Source organism: Lichenostomus cassidix, chromosome 5 (genome assembly GCF_008360975.1).
Source record: "Lichenostomus cassidix isolate B80296 chromosome 5, HeHo_3.0, whole genome shotgun sequence".
Taxonomy (NCBI): Eukaryota; Metazoa; Chordata; class Aves; order Passeriformes; family Meliphagidae; genus Lichenostomus; species Lichenostomus cassidix.
Window position 1 is genome coordinate 34123169 of NC_139486.1, and position 26397 is coordinate 34149565.

Consider the following 26397-nt stretch of genomic DNA (forward strand, 5'->3'; position numbering starts at 1 on the left):
ACTGTCAAGCCAGGGGAGATGTCACATCTGTTACGCCTTTTTTTTGCTGCCCCATACCATCTATAGGATGGGTTAATCAGGCCTCTAATCTTTTTTTCATTACATTACCTCAAGGGAAAGCAACACCAGCTGCCCACCACAAAGTCTAATGACCTACTGCAGCTGCTATCAGCTCTGACTCCCACAGACCATGTCTAGCACTGCTCCACTTGTCAGGCCACAAAAAGAGCAAGAAAGACAATTATGTCAAGAATTTGCTGATTATAGAAAATTAAGACTTTCCAATAAGACAGGCACCGCAGTTGCCAGTGAGATAATGTGCTCAGTTCCTCGCACTTTCCCAGTGCTACAGCCTCTCACACCAGCAGTAGCCAGGCTCCTCCACCCTGCCACGGCTGGATCCAGCCGATGAAGCCCTAGGAGCCCCGTTATCTGGCAAGCAGTTATTGCTCATACATAGTCTGCTCACTGTGCTTCTGCATTATTCAAAGTTCTGCCCACCTCCAGTGGTGTCAGCTCACAGGACACATCTGGGAAAAACTGCCAATCCACATGTTCCCTCGCCCCAGCTCCATGACAGAATGAGAAAATACTACCCAAGTAGTATTATTAGTATAGTGGTGAACTACCCAAGACCACCACAACCCAACACAAAAGTAAGCATTTCTGATGTTTTAGAAAACAGAGCATTTGATGTCATGCAAAGCCAATACACTGGTCCTGGCTCATCCTTCCTAAATAGCATTGTGGTCTAGTTGTCTTTACTGAGGGAAACAGATAGCAGTATTAAACCGAAATTCTCAAGCAGATGAGGTAAAGGAGAGACCAACCCAGGAGGGAAGACACGTAAAGCAGAGATAAGTCGAGCAAAATTTCTACTTTAAATAGTGATAGTTTTATCACACTTTTTTCTATAAAGGATAAAAGCAGAGCAGCACAACGCTCAGGTAGGTGTTTTTCTACAGGTAGGACATATTTGGCTTGCTTATCTCATGGAAAGAAAAACAGAAGCACAAAAGGTAATTCGTAACCCATTTCACTTTAACAACATACTTTTACCTAGAGCTCTGAAGAGGCGTAGGAGCAGATAAACCATCAACAACACACTCAGCCAAACAGCTGCAGCACAGGCAGGGGCAACCACTCCTGGAAAATTTTTGGAGAGGTGAAAGGGGGTAGAGAACAAGTCTATTTCCTCCTCAGGACCTGAAAACACTAAAGGAGATCTTCCACCATCTAACAGAAGGAGCAGGAGATCAGAGTCATGCCTTTTGCCCACACAGAGTAAAGCACCAAGTCCTGGCCTCCTTTTAACACACAGAAGGTCTCCACATGAGGATGTGGAAGGAGAATGGCAGGACAAGCAGAGGCTGTCAGGAGTGTGCTGTCCAGAGGAGTTTCCAGTCACTGCAGTCCAGCTCTGGGGCTGCACCATGCTCCACATGAAGCTGCTCAGGCTTTGAGGCACCTCAGAAGACATCTCCGCTGACCTCCTAGGGACAGTTCCTGCAAACCCTGGCAGGAAGAACAGGTACTTTCTGATATTCCGACTGCCACCTTACTGCCCTTCCAGCACAATCCACCCAAAGGGTCCAACCCACCAAGCAGCCAGTGCCTGCTCAACACCAGGACTGACTTCAGCTGAAATGCTCGCAGCAGTACATGCTGGCACCCAGCACCCAGGCAGAGACTTGAGGGGCCTCATCTGTCAACAGCCCATCTGCTAAGACAGCTGTAAATATGCACTAGTCCACATTCCTCCCAGCTTTAAATCTGCTGTTTTCACTGAAGCTAAATGGAGGATGAACTTGGTCCCTAGTGCTTCAATCAGCTAGCATAGCAAATTCTTTTATCACCTTTTTTCCTGACATGAGGTAAATAAAAACCAAATCATACTGCTAGCAACAGGTAAATTACCTCTTATTTGAAACAGCTGCCACCTTGCACCAGGACGAGCTGCTTCTCTTTAACCATCAAAAATGTGCTGAAGGACCTCTGCTTGGGGAGACTTTACATTCTGTTGTTCTCTGATCTCATTTACAGAAGGATAAGCCCATACTTAACTCGAACTTTACTGGCACTCTGATTTGTTAAAAGTCACAGACACCTTATAATGATGCTGTAAGTAGCATTCCCACTGCTGGTACAAAAAAAAAATCCCAGCACGTACTTGGAATGATATGCGAGTCCATCAAGTTTGCCACCAGCACCTCTTCTTATCCCCGAAGCTGCATCATTCAAACTGTGGCTTCTCCTCCTTCCTTACATGTGGGAAACAAATACAACCCGTGTCTCTGTCACCTTGTGTGTAAAGGGCATGATCTCTAAGTTACTGATTTTGCAAAGGTGCTCCACTCACTAAGGCATGAGTCAGTAGGAGTAAAGCAGGCAAAGTCACAGTAAACTTGTTTTATCTTGGATCAGTTCTGGTCTATTGTTTGTTTTTAAACCCAAAACATGGTTGTGTCATTTGTCAGGGTGAATTTCCCTGTGCTTGCCCTAAACTAGGAATATCACTGCTCTCTCCTACACATCCCAGAATGTCCCTTTACAGGGCCTTCTTCTTGAAGAATCCATAAGCTTCCCAGGAGCTGCTGAAGAGCTGATCTCTGCCACATGCCTCATTTTTGAGCTGGGATCCCAGGCCTCCCCTGTTTTGCGCTGTCACATAATGCCTCCTTTGATGGGCAAGAAGTCACAGTCCCTGAGACAGGATGTTGTTTGTCCTTCATGGACAGAGGGCAAATATGTCCCCCTGACACCTGCCAACAGGACTATCTGGGAAGGTAAAGGTCAGCTCAGGGCTTCTCTTCTTCCCAGTGTGGTTTCAAGGTCTCACATTTCTGCAGGCTGATTTTACAGACACTCCAGAGACAGTCCCCTGACGCCTTATACTAATCCCCTGCAGGTCACATCACCTAGACCTTACAGTGGGACAGACTGCAGCAGAAATTAAAGCATTTGTGCATGTAAATAAAGGAATTCAATTAAATTAGATACTATCGAGGTACTGCTAAGAGAACTGACAGGAGAATTTCACTGCAAAAGGCAAACACAACAGCCTTTCACCACTGGCAAAATAGTGGGGGAAAGCTTGCTAAACTGGAGGGCAGCTGCTACTGTTTTCCCTTCATGTGAATTAAAATAGGGATCAAGAAGCTCTAATTTATGTGTAGGAGCAGGAAGAGAAAGCCAGAATGTGCCTACCCACTGACAGAGACAAACTAGAGAAAGGTTTGGAGGATTCAATCTCAACAGGCTCTAACAGGAAGGAAGTATGTTCTGAGAGAAGGAAAGTATCAGCCTCACGCAACAAATTCTCATTGCCCGGAGTCCCACTAATAAGTCTTAATTTTTTGAAAGTTGTCTCCTCAAAGCCCAGAGCATTAGGATCAGCGTATGGCGTATGAGAGCTGTTGAAAAAGATTTGACTTGAGCACCAAAGAACAGACTAGAGTATCAAAATAATTTTGTTATTACCGTGGTCCTTAATTGCAGTCATCACAGCTGATATAAATAAAGTCTGCTGATGCAGCACACCTCCATGTCATGTAGCCAAAATTTAATTTAGGAAAATGAGCATCCAAAACTGCAGCTCCTGTTGTCAGCTTGGGGGAATAGTGAGATATTCCAGTTACTGCCTACACCTGTACCAACCCGACTCTCAACAGCTAGAGAGAGGTCAGTGAATCTGCATGAATTCAGTGGGGCCCTGAGTAACAGGAAATTATAAGCTTGATGTACACAGACTTTCTATCTATCTACACAGATAGAGCACAGGTCAGCAGTTCAGGGAGATCAGTGTTTATTCCTGTCTTTATCTTTGATCTGCTGGGTAATGCAGAAGTCACTATCTCTGTATTTTTTCCCCATCTGCAAAATGGGAATACTGATTCTCAATCTCCTTTGCAAAGTGCTATAAGATCTACTAATGAAACACCAAGCAAAAGAGCTAAGTATCAATAGTAGCATTCCCCTCAAAATGACACAATCATGACTGTGTAGGTGATCAAATTAAAAAAATTAAGTTGACAATTTCCTCAAGCGCTGCATGGCAAAAAGGAAGGCCAATCAATGATGCTAAGCCTCAGTGTGACATCCTTCAACCAGAAAACTGCCCCTCCCTTTTCTCCACTACCACCTTCACCAGATCTGCTGGGAGAAGGCAACAGCCATCACGGCAGGAGAATGAGCAAGGGGCTAGGGCCCAGCTGTGTCTGTGTCCAGGCATGGGTGTACAAGAGAGGAAAAGGAGAAGGAAGGGATACTGACCTTTCTACCAAAAAAGGATGGCACAACACACAGGAGAGAGGACAGCACCACCAGCATGTGCTGTTTGCCCTGGGGCAACTGTTAACCACCAACCTTGGGGCACAGCACCAACATGACCTTGACCCAGACAGAACCACCTCTAGGTGCACATATGCACACAGAGACACATTTCATGAGGCCCCTGCCAGAAAGTGTCTGAAGCCCCCACCAGGAAGATGATTTTTCACTGTTCACTGTCATGGCAGCACTTTGGAAGACCAGCCTTACCAAACCAAGCACATACTGGGAGACAGCCCAAGGCTCACAGTGACTTCATGGTGCAGACCCAGCCATGCACATAGCAGCCTGGGGGATTCTCTAGGGAGAAGCAGACAAGGAGAGGTAACATGCAACTTGCACAACATCCTGCCCAAATCCTGAAGGGAAGGAATAGTATCTCACTGCCTATCAAGGCAGGCTTTATATGTGTCTCCAGCAGTCTCTGTAAGAGAGGTGGAGAGAGCCCTTCTGATATTAACTGCTGTGCCTAACACACACATAGATAAGGTTACATAGGTTATATAGCATAAGAAAACATAGGTTTCCACATGTTACCAAAATTTAGCCATGTTGACTTTGCAAAGAGGCTTTGCAGGCCATTGTATACCAGTCCAACACTGCAGCATCTCTCAAGAGCCAGCTCCTTCCTGAGCCACAGGCAACACTCTGTGAAGGCTCAGGGCAAATGGCTACACTTCTAGTAGCCTACTGGTCCTGCAACTAACTTAGAAAGCAACAAAGGCATGTAACAAAGTAGATCTCTTCACCCAAGCCTTAACTTGGTACAGCTGCTGCAAGTGACAGGGCCACAGGTCACTTCATTGCCTAGCTGGCATATCAACTAGCTATTGGTAACTTGTGTATCTTCCCAAACTTTCTAAAACAAGACATAGAGAAATTTCCATATGAATTTGAACAGTTTTAAACAGAGGAAACAACTTAAACAGAGAAAATTTAAATTAAATTTAATTACTTAATAGGAGTTCTTTTTATAACGTAAAAAGAAAATCCTTTAAAACTCAATTCATTTTTTGCTTCTGGCTCTTAATGATTTCTTTATTGCTTAGACATGATAAAGCAGCAGGGTCAATCATTCTTCTACATTTTCATACCTTCAAGAACCTAACAGTTATTTCCATGCAAAATCATTTAAAAGAAAAGTATTCAGTCATCTTGCCAAAAAAAAGAGAAGCTTTTGATTTGATTGATCCTTTTAGTCAACAAGAGAGCTAGGATTCCACTTCAGCTGCTTAGGTTATATCTGGCCCTCATTAAGGCAGGAGTTCAGAAATAACAAATGTATTGAAAAGGAGGCAGTATAATCAAATATTTGAGACTTGATCAATTCCCTTCTCAACAGATGACAGCATTCAAGATTGCATGGCTTGATTTATAGCTATCCAACACTCAAACACACCCATACACACACACACTGCATAGGACCATATTTCAGTAACAATGGCATTGTTTCAAGCCCCCTCATCTCAGCCTTTCTCTTGTGCTCCCACCCACAAGTGAGTAAGGAAACTTTGACTGTGTTAGTCTAGAAAGAATCACAGAGGCAATAAGCAAGACCCGCTGGCAGGATCCACTTCCCTCTTGTTCTGTAATGCTCACATCAACTCAGCTTTTTTTAGTCCCATATATTTTAGGGAAAGCCTCTCAAAGACAACCCAGATATAGTTTATTTTATCTTGTTATATCTAAGTGAAGACCTGTTCTCCATTTAGTTTCTAGGGAAAGTGCTTATCCTTGGCCCTCAGAATCTGGTAGGTGGCAGCGCCTCTCCTATAGTTTAATCTCAGGGATGCTGTGTAATCTAGTGCCCCTCAGATTAATTTAGCCATTGCTACACTTCAGGAGGTCAACCTACAAACTGCTTACAGATCATCTGCTGCTGCACAACGCAAGACTGAGTTTTTTTGTGCATTTGATGGAGAACAAGCTGAGAGCATGAACTGGAGCTTTTGCTCTCCTTCAGTTTACACAGATCAGTGCTTCTCTGCGGCTGCAGTTCTGCAGATCCTTAGCATAGCCACGGTAAAGTTTAGCACTGCCTTACATGTTTGCAAGTTGCTGTTAAATAATTCCCTCTTCCATGAGTCAAAAAATTTTATCAAAGTGACTCCATGAGAAGACTGAGAAGGTTAAGGCAGTGTGGTGGGCATGCTGGTATAGGAATTTTACACCAGCATGGAAACTAGAGCCCAAGTTCCACTTTTCCTAGGCGGGCATCTAATCAGGAGGCTGAAGTGGGGAGCATGTAATTTTTCACTGCTTTCTGACCCCCTTAGTATTGCCTACTGATCATCGTAGTCTCCCTGCTTTCCTCTCTGTTCTGTATTGGGCTTGGTGGACTCTTGGTGGACTCCCCTCAGTGCGCAGGGGGTGTCAGTACCTCGTGGTGGATTCCCCTCACTGGCAAGGCATCTTGGAGACAGAGCCTCAAATATTCAGCCAGACAATGCTCTGGCTATTTGGTGACCCAGTGTCTTCAGACAGCCTTGTACCAAGCAATGCAATGACTCACTGCCCTCTGGGTCAGCAAAACTGTACCAAACACCCTATCCACCAATCTTCCCAAAGTGGTCTGAACAAATTGTTCATTGGAATAGTATCATTATGGGTCTGAACTCCAAATTCAGACCTAAATCGCCTCAAATTTGTTTGCAGCCTAAATATTTGCTCAAAATTATTTTTCTGCATTCAGATTTAGACAGCAGAAAATGAAGAAAATATGGAACCCACCTACTACTGCTTCCAAGTTTCTATAGCTGCTACAACCTGCACCTCAGAGAAGAGCTAGCAAAATGCAGCAACTGACCTGTATTCACTGAATTTACAGGCCAAGGACTGATTACTGAAAATTACCTCCACACTTCCAGACCAAAATTCCATTTCTATAACTCCTGGAGGTGTGAACAAAGGAGTAAATCGGAAGTAAATAAAGATACGTGCTGGCTGATATGATCTCCCTCCTTGTTAGGCTTATTACTTTGATTAAGTGCTATGTTGAGCCAGTACACTAATTCTAGCTTCAAAAGAAATTAATCTCTGCTAGCCATGTGGTCTCCATGGTCACTGGGGGTAGTAGGCTTTGCTCCCAGCAGGCCTCTGATGCAGAGGTGAAAGTCACATTAATGCATCAGCTGGGAGCACCATTTTAAGTATACTACAAATGTGTTGTCTATGCTCTAGGCCATTGCTGGATCAAAAACTACAGTGTTAAGCAACCTACACATACTTGTTTTCTGGACTGCCATTTTTTTTCATTAGAGTCTGTGCCACAAGGATGCATGCACCTGGTCCTGCTGAAAGTGATTTGTTTTAACCCAAGTGAAGAAACCATATGAGTATGCTCTGACCTTCTGTCACACTTTTCAAAGACAAAAAGAAGTCTTCCATTGGCCAGCAGATGAGAAAAAGGGAGTACAGCTTGGAGTAAGATGGCTCATGGGCTTAGTCTCTAGTACCCCAAATCTGCTGGCCTTTCACTGATGGGTCTTCTTCAAGCAAGGAAAGTCTCTTTGCTTCAAGACCTGCTTGAAGCAAAGTACTACCCATTATGTTTCAAGTAGCCTGCTCACAGGAGACTATAACCACAAATGTAACATTCTTCTTTGCTTTCTCCAGACAAATCAGCTTGAGGCTCAAGTAAGGAGACCAACCTGCATAGCCCATCTTCCCAAAAAAGGCCAGATCAGGAGGCTGATCCTCTTCCAGCCCTGACAGTGGCTGAAGCCAGCCAACAGGAGCTTCTCTTCCTTTAGGAGGAAGAGCACATACTTATAATCAAGCATTAGGACAGTGGATGTTAGCTGGATCAAATGGTTTAGTGGGCTAAAACAGAAAGTGCTATCAAATTAGGACATCCCTACTTCATAGAATTTAATATATTAACATCCTTCCAGGTACAGTATTGGGAGGCTTGGTACACATATTTCCTTTCTCTGATGTCAGATGCACAATTCTTCCTGTGATAAGTCAAGCGATTAGGTTTTAACAAAAGGAACCTAGGCACTTAACACTTGGGAGTTTCGGCACCAGGCTCACACCTCTGTCCTTCTCCCTACTCAGCTAAGGGATTTTTCTCATTCTCACTAATGTTAACAACAGGTACTTAGAGCAATTAGACATTATCACCTCTCTTGTCTTTATTACTTCCTAGCTTAGTATCAGCTACTTAGTACGCAATAAAAAAAGCTGAATTAATAGGATGGGTGCTGCTTCCCTTTATCCTGTATGAAAACACTGGGTCATGGAGCCACATAGGCAGGCTGTGATCTGCAATGCTTTAGACCATTATTGCCATTTGCCATGGTATTTTTTAAGGGGAAAAACCACCAGTAGTAAATGAACAGACATACAGAGATCACAGAAAAAGTGATGTGTGGAATATGGGTAGACCACAGAGTCATAAAGGCTGGAAGGATTTCATGTCCAGCAGAATATATTTGCAGCTGTGCCTGTGCTGTGAATTAGCTGCCACACAGACCTGCAAGTTGCACAGGCAAGCCTAGGGACACAGGTATGAAATATTACTCCTGTGAAAATAAAACCCCATGTCTACTGAGCAGCTCTTGCATGCCTGGGAATAATTGTTGTGAACCTTTCATTTAAGGATTGCAACAAAGTCCTGTGTTCTCTATGGTGTTCAGAAAGAGGCTTTCCCATATTTGCCCAGCCAAGTAAAACCCCATCCTTTTCCTTCGCTCTCTACCTTAATTCTCCATCAACCCTTAGCTTTAGTACAGGACCTCAGAGAATAATATATTTTCCTCCTATCCCCTGGTCCTCAGTATTTCTGAGCCTCAATTTGTCATTCCCAAGAGGGAAGGGACAAGAGCTTTGAGCTCTTAAATCCTGCTGTGGGCTCTTGCCTGAAAAAGGTAAGTAGGGGAACTGATGGAAAGCTGAAAAAAGGAGCCTGTCCCTTGCCAGCATTCACCTGTAATGGATGCAAAATGTGGAGTTAAACACCAAAACTAGACCTGAGAACAGAAATGAATGGAGTACTTACACAGTTTCATCGTTCTTGAACTCCAGCTCCCCATAAGCGTCTTCAAAGTCTTCTCCACCTCCTTTCGCTGTCCCTTCTACTGTCCTAAATGGCACTATGACTGTACCCCGTGCACCTGATGTCCTTAGGACTTTGACTTCCATCACACCAATGCTCTCACTGACATGTATAATGTCACACTCAAATGTGAAGATGCCAGCATGGTCATCATCCAGGATAGTCACTGTGGCCACACAAGGAGAAGCCAATATGGCCTTTGGGTATGGGGAGTTACTGAGCTCTGGAGGTTCCTCAGTCTCCACCACACGGAGGTTACTGAGACGCACAAAGAAATGTTCATCTTCCTCAAATATGTCATCATCAATAATTCCCACTGAGAACTCCTTCTGAGTCTCCCCAGATTTCAAGACAACAGTCCCCTCTGTGAACTCATAGTCAGCACCAGCATTGGCAGAGCCATCCTCCGTTTTATAGTCCACATAGATGGTCTTGGACATGTCCCCTCCTTTCCGCACCACTGTCAGGAGAACAGCACCACAGTTCTCAAGACACTGGTAGGAGCATGGGTCAAAATAAACTTTGGAGATGAATTCCTCAGGTTCCTCTGGCCGCACCTCATGCAAGCTGGTGGTTCTCTTGGCTTGCTCAGCTGCATGCTTCTTCAGAATATTGCCAGCTCCCGTCATCATTCTGGTTGCTTGAATGCGATAAAAGGCTCTGCTCTTCTGCTGATGAGACAAGGCATAGTAGTTGGCCATCTCCACCAGCTGGTCCAAGTCCTTTTCTGGGTGCTTTTGCTTCAGGTCCTTTAGGATCCGGATCATCTCTTTGCGAGATTCATCCACCTCCTTCCCCTCCACAGTCACTAAGTTCCCATCTAGAAAGTGAGAGTTCATCATCTTGCCATCCATCTCAATTCCCTTAGGGTGATCACCTTCTGATTCTATGATAATGCCCCTGTGCTTGTCAGTACGGTACTTTTTGTGCATATACTTATAGAAAAGCAGACGTCTATCTGCTATCCACGCCAGAATGACACAAAGTGGAAAGAAAAAAAGAGTGAGCAGGCCTTCCCAAACCTGAACCACGCCTGGAGAGAAGACAGCAAGGATCATGTATAACCAGATGTAAGCAAAGATGCTCCATGCAGCTGTGACAAAGAAAACCCTCAGGTGTTTTATCTTCCTGGCTTCCCCATCAGGGATCACATAGACACAGATGGCAATGATGATAAACATATTGAAAGCAGCACTGCCAACAATTGTAGATGGCCCCAGGTCTCCAGCTATGAATCCATGCCCACACACTTCTATCAGAGACAAGAGGATCTCAGGAGCAGAGGAGCCCAGAGCCATGAGGGTCAAGTTGGAAACAGTTTCATTCCAAATCCGAATGGTGGTCGTTGTGGTCTCTCCATTGGGTTTTTTAATTGTTATTTCTTTCTCCTGTGAGGTAATAACCTCTATAGATGCCATGAAACGATCTGCAATGATGGAGACTCCAAGGAACATGTAGATCAGCGCTACAAAGTATACGATAACACGGGCAATTTTGTCCCCAAGGGATGGGTTTTCTGGGTACCATATTGGCAGGATAACACCCTCCTTGCAGTCAAAAGATCCTGAACACGAGCTGTTTTGTACTGTACTGGTTGAGTCTCCCGTCAGGCCAGCATCCACCTGCAAACCATGCAAAAACAGCACAAAAGTAACCAGCCCAAAATGGAGGAAGGCCGAGGTGACAGGCTGCAAGCTTAACCACGCCATACACAAGATGCAGCTTCCACTGTGTAGATCCAAAAAGGCCGAGAACCTGAAACAAACAAAACAGAGAGGGGGGGAGGGAAGCATGAGAGAGAAGGAAGATGCAACATTTACCCAAACACATTTTAGCATCTCACCACTGAAGAGTACTGGTAGAGATGCATGGGTTGTCTCTCTGTCACTTTGAAGAAGGTGTTTAGCAGGGACTCTAACAAACAGCAGCATTTACATGCCCTGCAGATGAAGATCAATTGCTAGAAAAGTACTACAGAGGAAAAGTGTGTATGTATATGTATATGTATATGTATATGTATATGTATATGTATATGTATGTAATAGCTCGTTCTGGACCTACAGCATGTGCAACAGGAGAACTGAGTGCTCAGCTGCCACTCACCTAGTGATGCCATGGTGATCCCCAGCACACAGCACTTCAACTCAGCACAAGAAGTCAAACCTAAGGACTCCCCTGCCTCAGAACCCAGGGAATAAAACAAATCGAGCAATTCCTAGCACCACAAAAGCTACTGTTTAAGGCCAATGAGCAATCTGCAAATGAAGTCCATTTGTAGGACGTAATTCAGTTATAAATTATTGAGTACCTTAGTGGCTCACAACAATCCCCACAAACAGCCCCTCCTAATAGGCTGCAGAGTCTGCAGAAGGGTCCTAGGGTTCCCCCAGCTTCTGAGGCACAGAGCCTCCATGTTAGAAGGTAAAGATATCAACCCAGAAATAGGGCAGAAAACTCACACTCGGCAAAGCGCCAAAGGCCATTTATCACTAGCCTTTCCTCTGCCATCTGGACAGTCACATTTTACATCAATAATCCTGCTTTTAAATGGTCACAGAAACCTACAAAAAATGCCACATTTAGGAAAAGTTGTCCTCCTAAAACTCAGAAGACAGATCAAAATGCACATACCCACCAACATTCTCTCTGCATCCCTAAGAAATTGATGTATTTTCAAATATCTTCTAAAGAAATGAAAATAATCTCTAACCTAAAATACCATACAAAAACAATGGAGCTGATCTTTGTATCACACAGATTTGGCATATCACTGCCCAATAATACCTTCTATTACTTACAGACTACATTGCTCTAGGGCTTGCACTGCTTAAAATTGGATTCTGAACCCTTCACATTATCATGGATCACACTATTCTCCTTCTTTCATAACAGGCCTCTGGAAGAATTTGGTCTTGGGCTTAACTGACAAATCACATTTGTGAGTCCAGACACAGCCCAGTATCTCACAGGAAACATCAAACTTAATAGTGGCATTATCTACAGCACTTGGAAGGTTCAAAAGCCTTAACTCCCACTTACTTTCATTGAGGTTTGTACTGCCAAATGAGCAGGCCTGGGATTCATTTCCCCTATTGTAACTACCCAAATCTTGGGCAGCAAGTCAAACGAAGTCTGTTAGTCTCCCTTTGTAGTCAGAGGAAAGAGACAGTCATTTCCAGGAGACAATCCTTCCTGTCCCATCCTGTTCTGACACAGAAGATGTATTTAAGACACACATCTCCAGAAGGGATTATGTCCCTTCCACCTCTCTCTCTTGTCTCAAGAGGGTGCCCAGTCAGGCAGTTTAGAGCAGATACCTAAACTTCAGATGGCAGCAGTTCAAAGAGATGAACTGGCCCCTGAACACTTGACGAGATCCTCCCTCTCTGAACTGTAAATATTCCAGGCAACATTACTGTGTTATCAGCAGTAATAAATGCATCTCAAATGGCTATTTTATCATCATGTTGTGTCGCTTGCCTGTTTCCAAAAGTGGGTACAATCTTCCCAATATCAACAAAAAATGTTTTCAACTTTCAGATAAAAATCTATAAAGACAGCAAAACAGGAAGGAAAGCGTGAACAAGGACTGCAAATGAACAAAACAGTTCCTGACAAAGCACAGCAGAGGGGAGAGAATTGATTATGCAGTATCAGGATCACAAATCCATATCTGACACCCTTGATATTAAAAAACAATACAGTTCTTCATGCTATATGGACTAATTCAGAAGAGCGAGATTCTCCCATGTTCACCTACATACTTTCCCACTCCAATGCCTACTTATCCTCCTGTCTCCCTAGCCCTGGTGCCTGACTGAACTCCCAGTGATCAGAGGGACCTCAGCCCCAGTGAGGGCTGTTAGACAGCTCCATCCCCAGCCTTGAAGGCTCGTTAAAATGCCCCACTGCCTGCACATCTCAGGGTCACAGGGACAACTGAAATACCCGGAACATATGACTTAGATTCAGTTTGATGCTCCCACTTTGTCCTCCTTCCTTCTCTGCATGGTATTTGCCTAGATTTCCAGCTGCAGAATGTTGGGAAACCACTGAGAAAGGACCAGTGAGTATGTGCAGGGTGACTATGAGCCACAAGCCCGAGATCTCTGGGCTGCAAAGTAGATGTGTGCACATAACAGCAAAGATGACACATTCCAGGTGCCTCTGATGCAAGGTGAACACAGAGACCAGCTCCACAAGCACAGCAGCTCTAAAAACACCCCAGGCACATCAGATCATCCTTTTCCATACTGCAACTGCTGGCAGGTATCCACCAACCTCTTGACACTTTCAGCTCCCAGCTCCTACTTAACTGTACCACAGCCAGTAGGTGCAGTGTCTTCCAAGATCAGCCATGTAGAAATGGCTGACAGAAAGAAGTAATTTGAAAAACATCTACCTGACTCAAGCACCTAAATTTGGTTTCAAAAATTATTCAGAGGTCTAAGTATAACTTAAATACAGAGCTTTGTCTAGGAATAGGGCAATGACTAAACTGCCCTCTGAAATAAATCACTGCTACCACCAACCTCCTTCTCTGCAGGACCAACAACTCCTGTAATTAACACTGTCTACCTTCTGTAATGCCATGATGGTTTCTATTGCTAGGCATTCCTCAACACACTCCAGGACCTTGCCAGTTCTGCTTAAATTTTTAATTTGATTTTAAGCAGAGGGTAATTTTACTATTATTTGTCAAACTAATAGTGCATTGTTTCAAAGACAGTCTCTATCAGGGTAGTCTCTGTTTACGTTTTAAGACCTCCAAACTCAGGCTATGTGCTGCAACTAAAATCTCAGAATATGGGAGTATTTTGCTTCACTGGTTTTCACTTGCTTTGACATCAAGTGGAGGTCACAGTCATTTTTCTAAAATGATACAGAAATGACCCAATCCTGCAATTCTTTGTCACACATAAAACTCCCCAGTGGGATCAACAGGAACTTTGCTCACAGCCATGCTGTCTAATAAGATCTTAATATGTTTCATTAACATGAAAAACAGTAACCTAAACAATCTGAAAAACACAGTGAAACATTCTTATGGTCATCCCCCTATTGAGAACTGCTGCAAAAATGCCTTATTACAGAACAAAAGCATTAAATTTTAAAACTGCTCTTAATAAACATTGAGGTAACAGTTTAATGCTCAGGTAACAAAGGATAGAAGAGTTAAAACTCACTCTGTAGCTCCAGGTCAGCAAGGTTGCTTATACAAGGTGCAAGTTCTTCCTCAGATATATCTACTAAACTCAGTCCAAAAACCAGTGGAGGGGAACTCTGTAGCTCTGGTTGACCCAGAGTGCAGCAGACATGTCCCCCACTCCTCCTCTAAGCAGAGGCACTGATCTCAGCATGGCTGACTGTGACAGGAGCCAACCTTCAGCGTGAGACCTGCTCTGAGCACCAGGCCTCTACGTGGGCTTGCAGCACAATCCTGAGTCACTCCTAGGCACTCAGGAGGCATCATGGTGTCACCCCTCTGACACCAACACAACAAAACACATCCACGTCCAGCGCAGAGAGGTGTCATTCCAGCAATGTCACTGTCCTGGCCCTGTGGGATGCAAACAACGGAAGGCTGCAGCAACAGCTAAAAGTTGGTACTGAGTCATCTCGAGGATCATCATTTCCACTACCCCTTTGCTACCAGACATAATTTTCTCCCACAAGTCTCTGCCCTGTTACTGCTTCCAGATTGAATACATGCAAATAAGGGCATTGGTAGCCAGGGGACCAGAGGGGGTCCCCTGTCTGGTAGGGTAAGTTCAAAGCAATCAATCAATGAAAAAGAGAGACAAAGTCCTGTGAGCATCACTGCACCAGGATGAGCTAGCAATCAGCAGGCAAGGCTCTGGGAAGTCACACAATAGTTATTTTAGCAGAAGCTCATTCTACAAGAGTTGACAATGGCCACATATAAATGCATAAATAGAACCCATAAATAAAAAGATGAGTCTTGAAATATTTCTGAAGACATTCCAGAAGACAGTATGGACCATGCTTGTCACAATTAAGGTCCCTTCTAACCCAAACCACTTTATGGTTCTATGAGACAATTCCGTGATATTTACAATAGCTGAGTTTCAGAAGACTGATGGTTTGTCTGCTGTGGACCTATACTTAGCATAAAGCTGGCAAGGCCATTCTGATCCCTTATAATTTAGTTTTTTGTATACAGCTTCTCACATGACTCTGAAGGTAAGGATATTTTCAAAAGGAAACATTTACAAGAAATTAAATCAAGAGGCAACATAAAACAGCGATGGCTGATAACACGTAACCTCTACATGCCAAATTCCCAACGTCACTGCTCATTAAATACAAAACCAAAGGCAACTCCCTAAGTCCCTATTAATTTCTTATTTAGGCAAAAAACCCCTTAAACCACCACAAAAACCTTTGGATTTGACCTGCAAATAAGATTAGGCTTTCTGGCACCTCCCTCTCCTTCCCCTCTTCCTCCCACCTCCCAAATAAATGAGAAACAAGAGTACATCTGTGGACATCCATCCTCTCTCCCTGACTCGAGACTAGCCAGGAAAGGCAGCTGATTAGATCTCAGCATGGGTGAGCCCCACACAGGTGTGGGCACCACACAGGGGCCAGGCAGAGGCAGCTCAAGATCAAGATGCACTTGACAAGCATCAGTCCCAGCACAGAGCAGATACTGCACTGCTATCGCCATTGTCTTATAGCCCCGCTCTGAAGCTGGGGGAGACAGAAATACTCAGCTTAGTAACATTACTTCACATTCCTCAGTTCCAAAGCACATAAAATCTTTTTGATTGAACACACAGAGTTTTTTATAACCATGAGCAAAAATTCAAATTATAGCCTTTCTGCCAAAGAACACAAATAACTGAGTTTTCACAGAAGAGGTATTACACCAAATGCACACTCCTCCCTCCCTCAAAATAAAAGCACAGTAAAATATTTAATACAAAACAAAGCCTATTTTTCAATTGTCTCAATTGAAATGCTATTGAGCCCTTTGCTCATCACTACAAGAGTAGTGTCCAGAATGCAAGTTAAGATTTACCTGCAAGCCAAAAGCTACAGCAGTGTAATTAGATCCATTTTGTCTGACAAGTACAAATTTCCAACACAGACCAGGCCTTAAACTGTCACACTGATGGCACACACCCACCCATCTGAAACGATCACAACCAAGCTGACTTCACACAGGTTATGACACAGCAAATAGGTAGTTTACCTCTGTACTACTGCACCAGCTAGGTTTTATGAGGGAAACAGTACCATAACTCATGTCTAGGCCATGACAGATCCCCACAGCTCTGCCCAATGGAAAAGTTATGGCAGAGAGCTGTAGGTGCTTGTTGCTTTGCACTTCACAGTAAACATGCCAAAGCCCAGAATTAGCTGCCTACGGATTAATCCCCTTGGTATGTGTCAAAAGCAACCTATCTTTTCTCTCAACACTGTGCAAAAAGCTAACATTAAAAAAGCTACCAGCTCTCTTAGCAAGTCTTTAATATTTACAAGCTGGTGTCTCTACTAATTTGAGTAGTACCTACTCTTCTAGCATGGTAAATGGGTGTTAATTGACATAACTACTCAAGTCTACTGATTCCTTACAGAAATGCTGCAGTGATGGGATCCAGTAACAATTGGTGGTGCCAGGGACTGGCCCAAGCAGGAGCACAAGTCTGTGTACAGCTAGGAGCAACCTCCAAACACTCAACTTGCCCCAGAGAACCAGACTATGCTGTTTTTTCTGTATTTTAGTATCCATGATGCTCCTGGAGAAGCAGAAGAATAAATAGCTAACCCATAAAGATGCCTGTACTTAATTGTCCCCTTCCAATACCCCACTGACTGCACTTGACTGGCCAGGCATTTTATTTCCTTGCTCACACCTGACCTGAAAAATATCTGTATAGGAGAGACAGATATATGGATAGAGAAGCTGCAGTTTATGCTTTGTACACAGACATGTATAGGAGGTGACAGACACTGCAGAAAACCTTCAGTGGGCAGCCACAGCGACACTTTAAGAGCCATCCTTATTTATGGAGTGGGGTAACACAGCCTCCTTCAGAGCCATGGTGTGTTTGCTCTTCCATTCCCCATACACATCCATATGTCTGAGATTCCTCAGCCTGAGAGAGAGCAAGAACTACTCTTTCCCCCCCGCCCCCCCCAGAACTGTAGCATTTTTTACACTCAAAAACCAAAACCTGGTATTTAGGCTGACATACAGATTAATAGTGGGCACCCTCTTACTTAAAAGGCAGTATTATCTGCTCAGATATAGATGAGGGCTCTTTCTTTTCATGCATATTACACAATCTCACTGTTGTTTTTCCAGGATTTCCAAGCAGGCAGCTCACACAGGAGATAGCAGTATCTCTGGAAGCCATCTAGTTCAACCCCCTGGCTCAAGCAGGGCCACCTAGAGCCAGTTGCCCAGGTCCACATCCAGCTGGCTTTTGAACATATTCAAAATACATTAAAAAATATATTTGAGTATACTCAAATACAACCTCTCTGGTAAACCTCTGCCAGTGCTCAGTCACCCACATGGTGAGAGAGTAAGAAGCACAGCTATGGGGTCCAGACCTGCTTCTGAGCACCACGTGCAGGTGTTAGTGAATGGGAACCAGAGCAAACTCACCCTGTGTACTGAGAGCTCACTGCAGTGTCTTGGTGACAACCACATGTGCATTTAGCAAGAAGTCACTGGGAAGCCTCCATTGCACATTTAGAGGCAGATTTTCAAGCATCTGTCTTTTCAATGCATTTAGAGGAATTTCAAAACACAATTAATGCCCTTAGGTGCTTGAATCCCAGTGCAGGTGAACACACCACTCCTCGTAGTATGAAAGGCCTCAAACTGAGACGGCAGGTACTTTCAACCACATTCTCCACACTCTTGATTTTATGCTCATGATGTGAAAGGCCCAGTGAAGAGGCTGAAAGTCCTTGCTTTTAGCTTCAGGAGGCTGAGGGAAGTAAAGAAGTGGAATTACTTGGTCACCCGCTTGGTGGTCCCCTGCCTCTTCCATGGACTGCAGCTTAAGGAGACAACCTGGAGCACCTGACAACACAAGGGATTGCACCAGGCAATGGCTCCTTTGGTGCAGCTTTCAAGGCACTGGTTTTCATCACACTGTCTTGCTGGTTTATAAAGAGCAGTGGAGTCCATTTGGGGAGCAGTGGGGGAAGGGGAAAAACATTCCAGCAGTGTGAGGAAAACTTCTTGTCCATGAAAGACATTTTATGTACTGCCCGTGGCAGCACACAGGGTGTGTTATTTACTGCTCCTGCTTCACAGAAATATTATACTGCTGGTTCAGGTGCTACCATCAGAGTGCAACTTATCACCTAGTGACTCACAGCATCCTACAGATGACAGCGGCAACTCGTGACATTTCTTTAGCATTCTGGTGACAGATCTGCAACTGTTACAATTAAAGACCCTAGGATTTGTTGTCAACAGTACATTTGTGCCGCAGAGCCTGTAGTTATTTGCACACAGAGGCAGGCTAAATAGTACATAGGAAGAGAAGAGGTGCTCTAGTCATAGCTCATCTTTAGATCCAGACTTAGTTAAGAAAAACACAAGTTTTCTGACAAAAAGCACCTATTTGAGGCAGACAAAACAAATCATGTGATGTGCTGGATTTGATGCAACAAGTAGGCAGGCAAGGAGCCTGTCCCTGGCCAGCTCTTGGGACAGCCACCAGCCAGCCATGCTGGGTGCTAACCCCAGGAGCTGGGGCACACACTGTTCCCATCCTGCAGAACAGCCTGTATATTTCTTAACTTCTCCTTCAAGAAAAAATAAAACCAAAATTTATTATTTTTTGTCAATAAACAGCAAAAAAAAAAGTTTTTAATTAAAAATGCCACATCACATACAAGAGAAACTATAAGCCCCCCACAAGTCTGTTCAGAAGGGCTTGTTCCTGGCTCAGTAAGAAAGAAAATATTTAAAAAGTGAATGGAGGCAGAAGCAGCAAATGGGGCAGTGGGAAACTGGGCAGAAAACCAGAAGGGGAGAGAAGGTTACACTTCAGAAAGCATCTTTACTACTGCAGCAAAACCAAATGGTTGTTGTTCGTCATGTTAGATAGGAAACACCCTTACTTAGCCTAACTAGCACAGATTTCACTAATTTCAGAGTTAGCTAGGCCAGAGACTGAAGAGTCGCCTGGTCCATGCCTCAGAAACTGCCACTGCTTTGTTCCCCTTGTGACCATTATTTCCTAGTACTTTATCCAGCTGAGTTTTAAATTATCCAAGTGATGGCATTTCCACAACTTCCCATAGAGACTCCGCCATTATGTAATTTATCTTGGAAGTTTTAGCCATCTTCCTTATATTTAGGATGAAATTAAGAAAATTTATGTTGCTAGTTCTCATTATCATGTCCTTGGAGCACTCTCAACCATTCTCCTCCCTGTCTGAGATTTACATGCTTCAGATACTTGTAAATAGCTGTTCTCCTCCACAGCTTTTCTTTGGCCAAAGCACACAAATTTATTTTAATCTTTATAAATTAGCCCACGCTGCCCTTTAATCATTTATCTTCATCTCCTCTTGATTCTCCATCTTCGAGGCAGTCAGATGGGTATCTGGGAGAGCCCTAGCTCAATGCCTGCTCCCACCAAAACCAGCAGCAGATCTGCACTTTTTGGAGCAGGAAAGCTGAGCCTGGGCAGTGAAAACTCGCCTCTCAGCTCTGCTATACAGCAGATTTCCACAAGATACTAGACTGTTACAAAGGTTAAATCAAGATTGATACACAGAAATTCATTGTGTTGCTCCCTTTTTACGATCTCTCCACCTGTTCGCTGTGTGTCCCGAGCACAGTGGGGCTGGCACAAGGAGCACTGCGCTGACTGGCATATGCGGAATGAAAGCAGAGATTTCCAGAGTTTCAACCAAAAAGTCAAGGTCTCCAGCTGAGATGAGGGAAATACACTGTAACACGCCCACTGCTTCTGCAGATCTGAGCACAGCAGGAGGCATGAAAAATGCACTGAGCTATGGGTTATCCTCAAAATACCTCCCACTTCACTTGGAAGGTGCCAAAACCTGTAAATTCACCCAATTTGAATACAGTTATCAAATAAGATTCCACACAGCACCCTCGCTCTTTACTGCTGTATATCCCCACGTCTCCCCTATTGACAATTTAGATATCTTAATCCTTCGGTGTTTTTTCAGCTGCTAATTCTGCAACTGCTTTAAAAAAATAAGCCCTCGCATCCACCATGATTAATTCATTCTTCATAAGTCCAGGCTGTTTATTGCTCTTTGTTCATTTATGCACTAGCTGTTTACAGATTCTTTTTTAATATTAGCTCTGTTATTTGCTAGAGACTCAAGTCATATTTACCATATGGTAATTGCAGAGATGACATGGACAACAAACAGTGGAAGCTGAGCTGCTACGGCAATTACAGTAAGTGGCAGCAGTCTCCAGGCTATCTGCTGCCCCACCTCCATTTCTTCTCTCCCCACCCTCTGACAGCTTTCCCTGTGGGCTGTATAAAGCCATATGCCACTCTGATGTCTACAGCAAAGACAGGCAGAAATTTGTTTTTCACTACAGAATTACCAGACAGGTTGATTCACCTTTTTCCTTTTGGTTTGTGTTCCAACTGCAGGTCTGCCCTCCCTGGCTGGCTGCCCCACTCTGTCCTGCCAAGGGCAGGTAATCTGAAATACTGTCTGCAGCTAGATACCCTCAATATCCACATCTTCTTTCTCACCACTACAACAGCACTAACTTGCTCCTCTGCCTCATCCATGGTCTCAGTGTGCCTCAGATATTCCCACAAAGGAGTCACAAAGGACCACATTTCAAAGGGTGGTTAGAAGCTTAACAGAGCAGCTCCTTTTACTGCACTTGCACACCTGGAAACCATTGAAATCACAGATTTGCCCCTGGACACCTAAACATGATTTGAAATTCCTGCAGAAAACCAAACAGATTACTGTGAGAGGCTACTGCTGTTTTCTCCAAAGAACAACATGAGTTTATTTCTTGATTTCCTACCAAGAGCACTGGGCAGATTCCATACCCAAATGTCACAGGGCTAAGCCAGGTAAATATATGACTTGGTCCATAAAGAAGATTCAAAAAAATCAAGCTTACCTATATGTGTTTGCCAGCTTGGGGACAGTGCATACAACAAAGCACCTTGTCTGAAAAGGATGACACTTCTTCCCTTGCCATTTCAAACATGCCTGCAATGATATTATCCCAGTTCCCAGCAGTCAGCAAGTCTTAACTTAGATATCACCACAGAACATTGGAAAACTGGATGCAGGGCATCGTGTATCAGAGGAATTTTCTAGCAATGTATATAATAATCATTCCGCTGTTTACCCCCAAAGTGAAGAAATAGCATTTTCCTTGTATTCAGAGCACTTACACCAGGTTCCTCCCCTTCACCCTCCCCTCCAAAAGCCTGTTTTTACACAAAGTCATCTTAAAAATCGGAACTATCTTTCCAGCCCAGTCAATTCTCATACCATCAGCAGGCTGGCAAGAGAGAAGAGAGACAGAGTACTTAGGAGCAGATTTTCTCTGGCGTAAATCAGCACAGGTCCAGTGAGCCCAAGTCAGCAGAGCAAGCTTATTCTATTGAAAGAGCTGCCTGAGGAACTTTGGCACCATTTCATACAACAGAAACCTCCAAAAGGAAAACCTTATCTATTCCTTCTTCATAACCTACATCACACACAGCAGCTGGGGGCATCTTCCTGCTTCCTCCATACCAACTATACTCCTGGCCATCCTGCCCTGATTCCTCCCGCCTCCCAATATTCCATGCTGGCCCCAGATTTGCTACAACTAGTCCTGCCAACAGGAGCAGCAGCTGAGTCATGGGAGATGACCACTTCAGCCAAATGCACTGAAACCAGACAAGAGAAGGAGAAAATTCTCCTTCTCCCCACAATCCCAGATCACAGCAAACAAGGCTTGGAGTCTCTCTTCTCCACTGTGTGCCTGGTGTCACCTTGGATCAGCACATCCTGAGGTAAAATGACAGGAGTCACTGGCATAATGTGTGTGCTTGAATAACATACTCATCCCATGCAGCACTCGCTATACAATTTATTTAATGTAACCAGGGCAAAAAGAGAGGACAGCTTCCATCCTGCCACTGAGGGGCATAGCCTCCATTATGGATGCTACTGGTCCTGTATCTCCATCACTTTTACTCAGGAGTTTGAGTCCCCTTCAGGGACAGGGACAGCAGAAATTATCTTTTCATCCTTTCTGCAAAGAGAAGATTAAAACTGAGATGTGTTTAACTTGCTTTCAAGTCCAAATTTCTCCTAAAACAGTGCTTTGGCAAGAAAATGGCAGGATCCCGCTCTTGCTGCGAGTTTCAATGGACTGACTTAAGTAACAGCTGAGGTGGGAATAAACAGCCTGTTTTCACACCCTTACTCAACACTCACTCCCTAGCCCTCCTGCCTCAGCCCAGAAAGCCTCTTGTGCCCAGCCATACTTCTTTGGCTGTGTCCTGAATCCAGCTCTTCCTGACGTTGCTGCTGACACTTGTCACAAGTCACAGAAAAATGCTTTGCCGAAACAGAAGCAACAGCCCCCCAACACCAGCAAGTGAGGAGCAATGAGGTAGGAAGAGTATTATTCCAGGCAGAGCTACCATTAGTATTGCATTCAGGTCAATGTCTTGAATAGGTAAAAGAACAAGCACAAATGATCTTTTACACAATGATGGTCACTTTTCAAGACAAACAAAGCCTGGAAATGAATCCATTTTGCAGTAGGAGCTCAATGAACACACAAACGAATAAAAGTGGGTATTCAATGAATTTGAGCCCTGTATCAAAACAACCCTCCACTCTGCAGACTCCCGTCCTCTGCCCATTCTCCCTGACCTGTGGTCTCTCTGCAGATACACATACAGACCCTTATGGATCATCCCCCTGACACCTCCTCCCACAGCACCCTTGTGGTCCTTCCCAAATCTGGCTACCAAGACCCTGAGGTGACTGCAGCAAGCCTACCACGGCTGGCAGCTGTTGGCTCCCATACAGATACTTCCAAATGATGACCATACCACCTCTTCATGCTCTCTTTGCAGCAATAAGTAGATGAGGTTCCCAGAATACTGCACAACACAGCAAAACTCCCACATCCCCTCCCTCAGCCTTCTTTGGGAAATTAGCTTTGGTCTGAGGGACAGAGGTGGTCAACCAAGCCAAAGGAAGCTCGAGGCCAACATCAAAAGAAAGCTCCCAGACTTGTGCTACCTTATCTAGTGAGCACTGGAAACTTCTAAAATTCTATGCTGTGCATTTGCGCAATCTGTGGAACACAATGCTGTAAGAAAAACATACTCTTAAGACTCAGAGGAAAAACAGATGTGCAGAGAACACTAAAAATACCCATAGATTCACCACACAGGATGCATCCCTCCTCTTGCTTCAGTGCATATTTCAACTTCACAGTGATTTGGAAAATTGCTAATGTGCGTGCACAGCAAAAGCTGGAAAGGCCCTTCTTAACTGGGCATCTGCATCCTGACTGGGCCAAACTCTTGCTTTGTCCCAGCACACAAACCCACATGGACCTGAGAGAAGACAGAAAGGCACAAACAGAGGATACATGTCAGACCGACCATGTGAATGATGCTGTTAAAACACTGGGAAGCTAGAAGACATGGAGCTGTTGAGGGAAGTCAGCATCTGGGGCAGTTACTGAGAATCATGAAGAAATCTATGTATCTAAGAAGGAAAAGCAGAGGAGAGGAAGGGCCACAGCTGGGGGAAAGAGGGGTGTTTGTGGCTCACCAGGATGCACAAAGCAGGAAAGAGATGGATCTAGACAGGCAGCAGGCAAGCCAGAAGATTTTTGGGAGTGACATAGGTGCACCAAGTGCAGCAGAGCATCTTCTCACCTTCAGTCTCCTCGTGTGATTCCCCAGAGGGGAGGCAGCTCCACCATGCTCTGAAGGTTAAGCTGTGCCTTCTGCCTGGCACAAGAGCACATTGCAGCCAATGGGTAAAACTGCCTACCTACTTAAAAGCAAACCCCAACACTGCCAGGAGGGACAGGCTTTATTTTTAGCTGGGACACCAGCAGGGTCACTGCTGGTGCTGCATTTCCCCATGGAAGCCAGGGTTTCATGAAGTGTGCTGTGTGCGCAGGGTCACTGCAGGGGAAACATCTGTCAGGTCAGCTTTGGGGAGATGGATTATTTAAGTTAAGAGCAAAGGAAACATTTACTAGAAGAAGTGAACCTGAAACTACTCTGGAAGGTTAAAATGAAAGGGAAAAATGAAGCTTAAAGAGTCAGAGTGGGTGGTAATTTATGTGAGGCTGACGTCCAGTGCACCCATCTCTAAAACACTCATACAGGAGAATACGCCATCATGGCTAACTCCAGCAGCATTCCCTCTGCTTGCCTCCTATGACCCAAGCTTTGAAAGGCTCATCTTGTCTAGGGGCTGCCAAACAAAAGCAGCAGCAAGTCCTTATCCCTCATCAGAATCCGTCACAAAGAAAAACACACAGAGCCACATCTTGCACCACACCTTGAAGACAACACTCAGAGCTCCACCTCACTCAGGTCCCCATGTCCTCACACAGGGCCCCAGCTAGCGGGCAGCCTCCCCAGAACTCTCACCCTGGCCAAGTGTAGCACCTGTAGTGAGCACACAGCAGCAGCACAAACTGAGCCTGTGGCGGTCCTGTGAGGACGAGTCAGGTCCTCCCTCCTTGCTAGTGGGTTTCGTGGGTGCAAACCTAATAAAACAGTTGGCACTGCTCCCACTTGCACTGCCAGGGAATGCAGTCTGAGGCTTCGACATGGAGAGATTGCTGTTGATGAAGTGCTGAGTGCTAGTGTGAAGCTTTCAAGGGACTTGAAAGAATTGAGAGCAGAGGGGAAGTTCTCATTTTATTCTCTTCTTGAAAAACCTGAGTCCATTTGGCATGTTGCATCTGAGAAATAGCTTGGCCTAGACTCTCTGATTATTTTTTAATCAGGATCAACCCCTGTGCATGTTCTTGGGAAGATTTTATATTAAAAATTATTTTGTCTCTTTTTTTCTGCTTTTTGTACCTCTTAATAGCTTAAGAAGTGCTTTGCAGACCCCATCACTCTTAGATTCTTTGCAACTAATTTGCATTCAGTACTATCCGTTTCACCAAGCGCAGACTTCAAGGCTGAACCAACTCCAAGCCTTAACTGCTGCAGGCAATTCAGGCAGCAGCTTCATAGGTGGAAGCAGGGCTTCTTAAGCCAACCTGAACATTTTCCACCTCTGGTCACTTGTTACCACTCTGCTCTAGCTCTCCTCTTTTTATTGGTGTAACTGTTTGCATGGCTGGGGCATGAATAAGGACCAGGAATCTACCTGGCAGAAAAGCAAGCTGAACCCACCACCCAGGCACAGGTGCCACTGTGCCAGTATCCTGCAGGGGTGGGACGGGAGCACAAACAAGCAGTCAGGGTGGGAAAGCTGTAGAAAACAAGGTCCGGATGAAAAGCGTGACAAGTGCATTAGCTGTACAGGCAGAGGCAGGTTTGCCTCTTGCAGCAGTGAATCCTGTGACACCTCCTGGACCATGGAATAGCCTTGTCCTGCTATGCAAGGGCAGAGACATATCTCTGACTCCATCTTTCCCAACTAAAGCATGTGTTCAAGAGTCACTGCGTAATTCCAGCCAAAGCCACAGAAGATAAAGGTGCTTATTAACATGAACTTGAAGCTCAACATCAAGATATTGCTTCCCAACAAGGAAGGCCCCCCCCTCAAGGTGGAAAACTAAGATATCCAGGTCTTAACACCAGACAAATTTTCCTGACAGCAGTGTGGAGCGCAAAAGGACAGGTACTTCACACAGAGCATTATTCCAAGTACCCTCACCAGCGCATGGCAGCGGCAAAGCTGCCTTCTCTAATTTGTCTGTGGGGAGCTGTGTCACTGGGGCAGTGGTGGATTCCACAGCCTGCCTGGACCCTGGTGACAGATTCTCTCCTAGCGCT

The 26397-nt window shown here is 44.6% G+C and overlaps 1 protein-coding gene across 7 annotated transcripts in view; it reads right to left on the bottom strand.

Annotated features, from left to right (window-relative positions):
* SLC8A3 (solute carrier family 8 member A3) overlaps positions 1-26397 on the bottom strand; it is a 111051-nt gene that overhangs the window by 79236 nt on the left and 5418 nt on the right. For all 7 annotated transcript variants that reach the window (XM_085062187.1, XM_085062190.1, XM_085062189.1 and 4 more), the window contains one exon: positions 9332-11143. In XM_085062187.1, coding sequence (XP_084918313.1) covers positions 9332-11097 — 1766 coding nt within the window. In that variant the 5' untranslated portion in view covers positions 11098-11143. The remainder of the gene's footprint in view (positions 1-9331; positions 11144-26397) is intronic.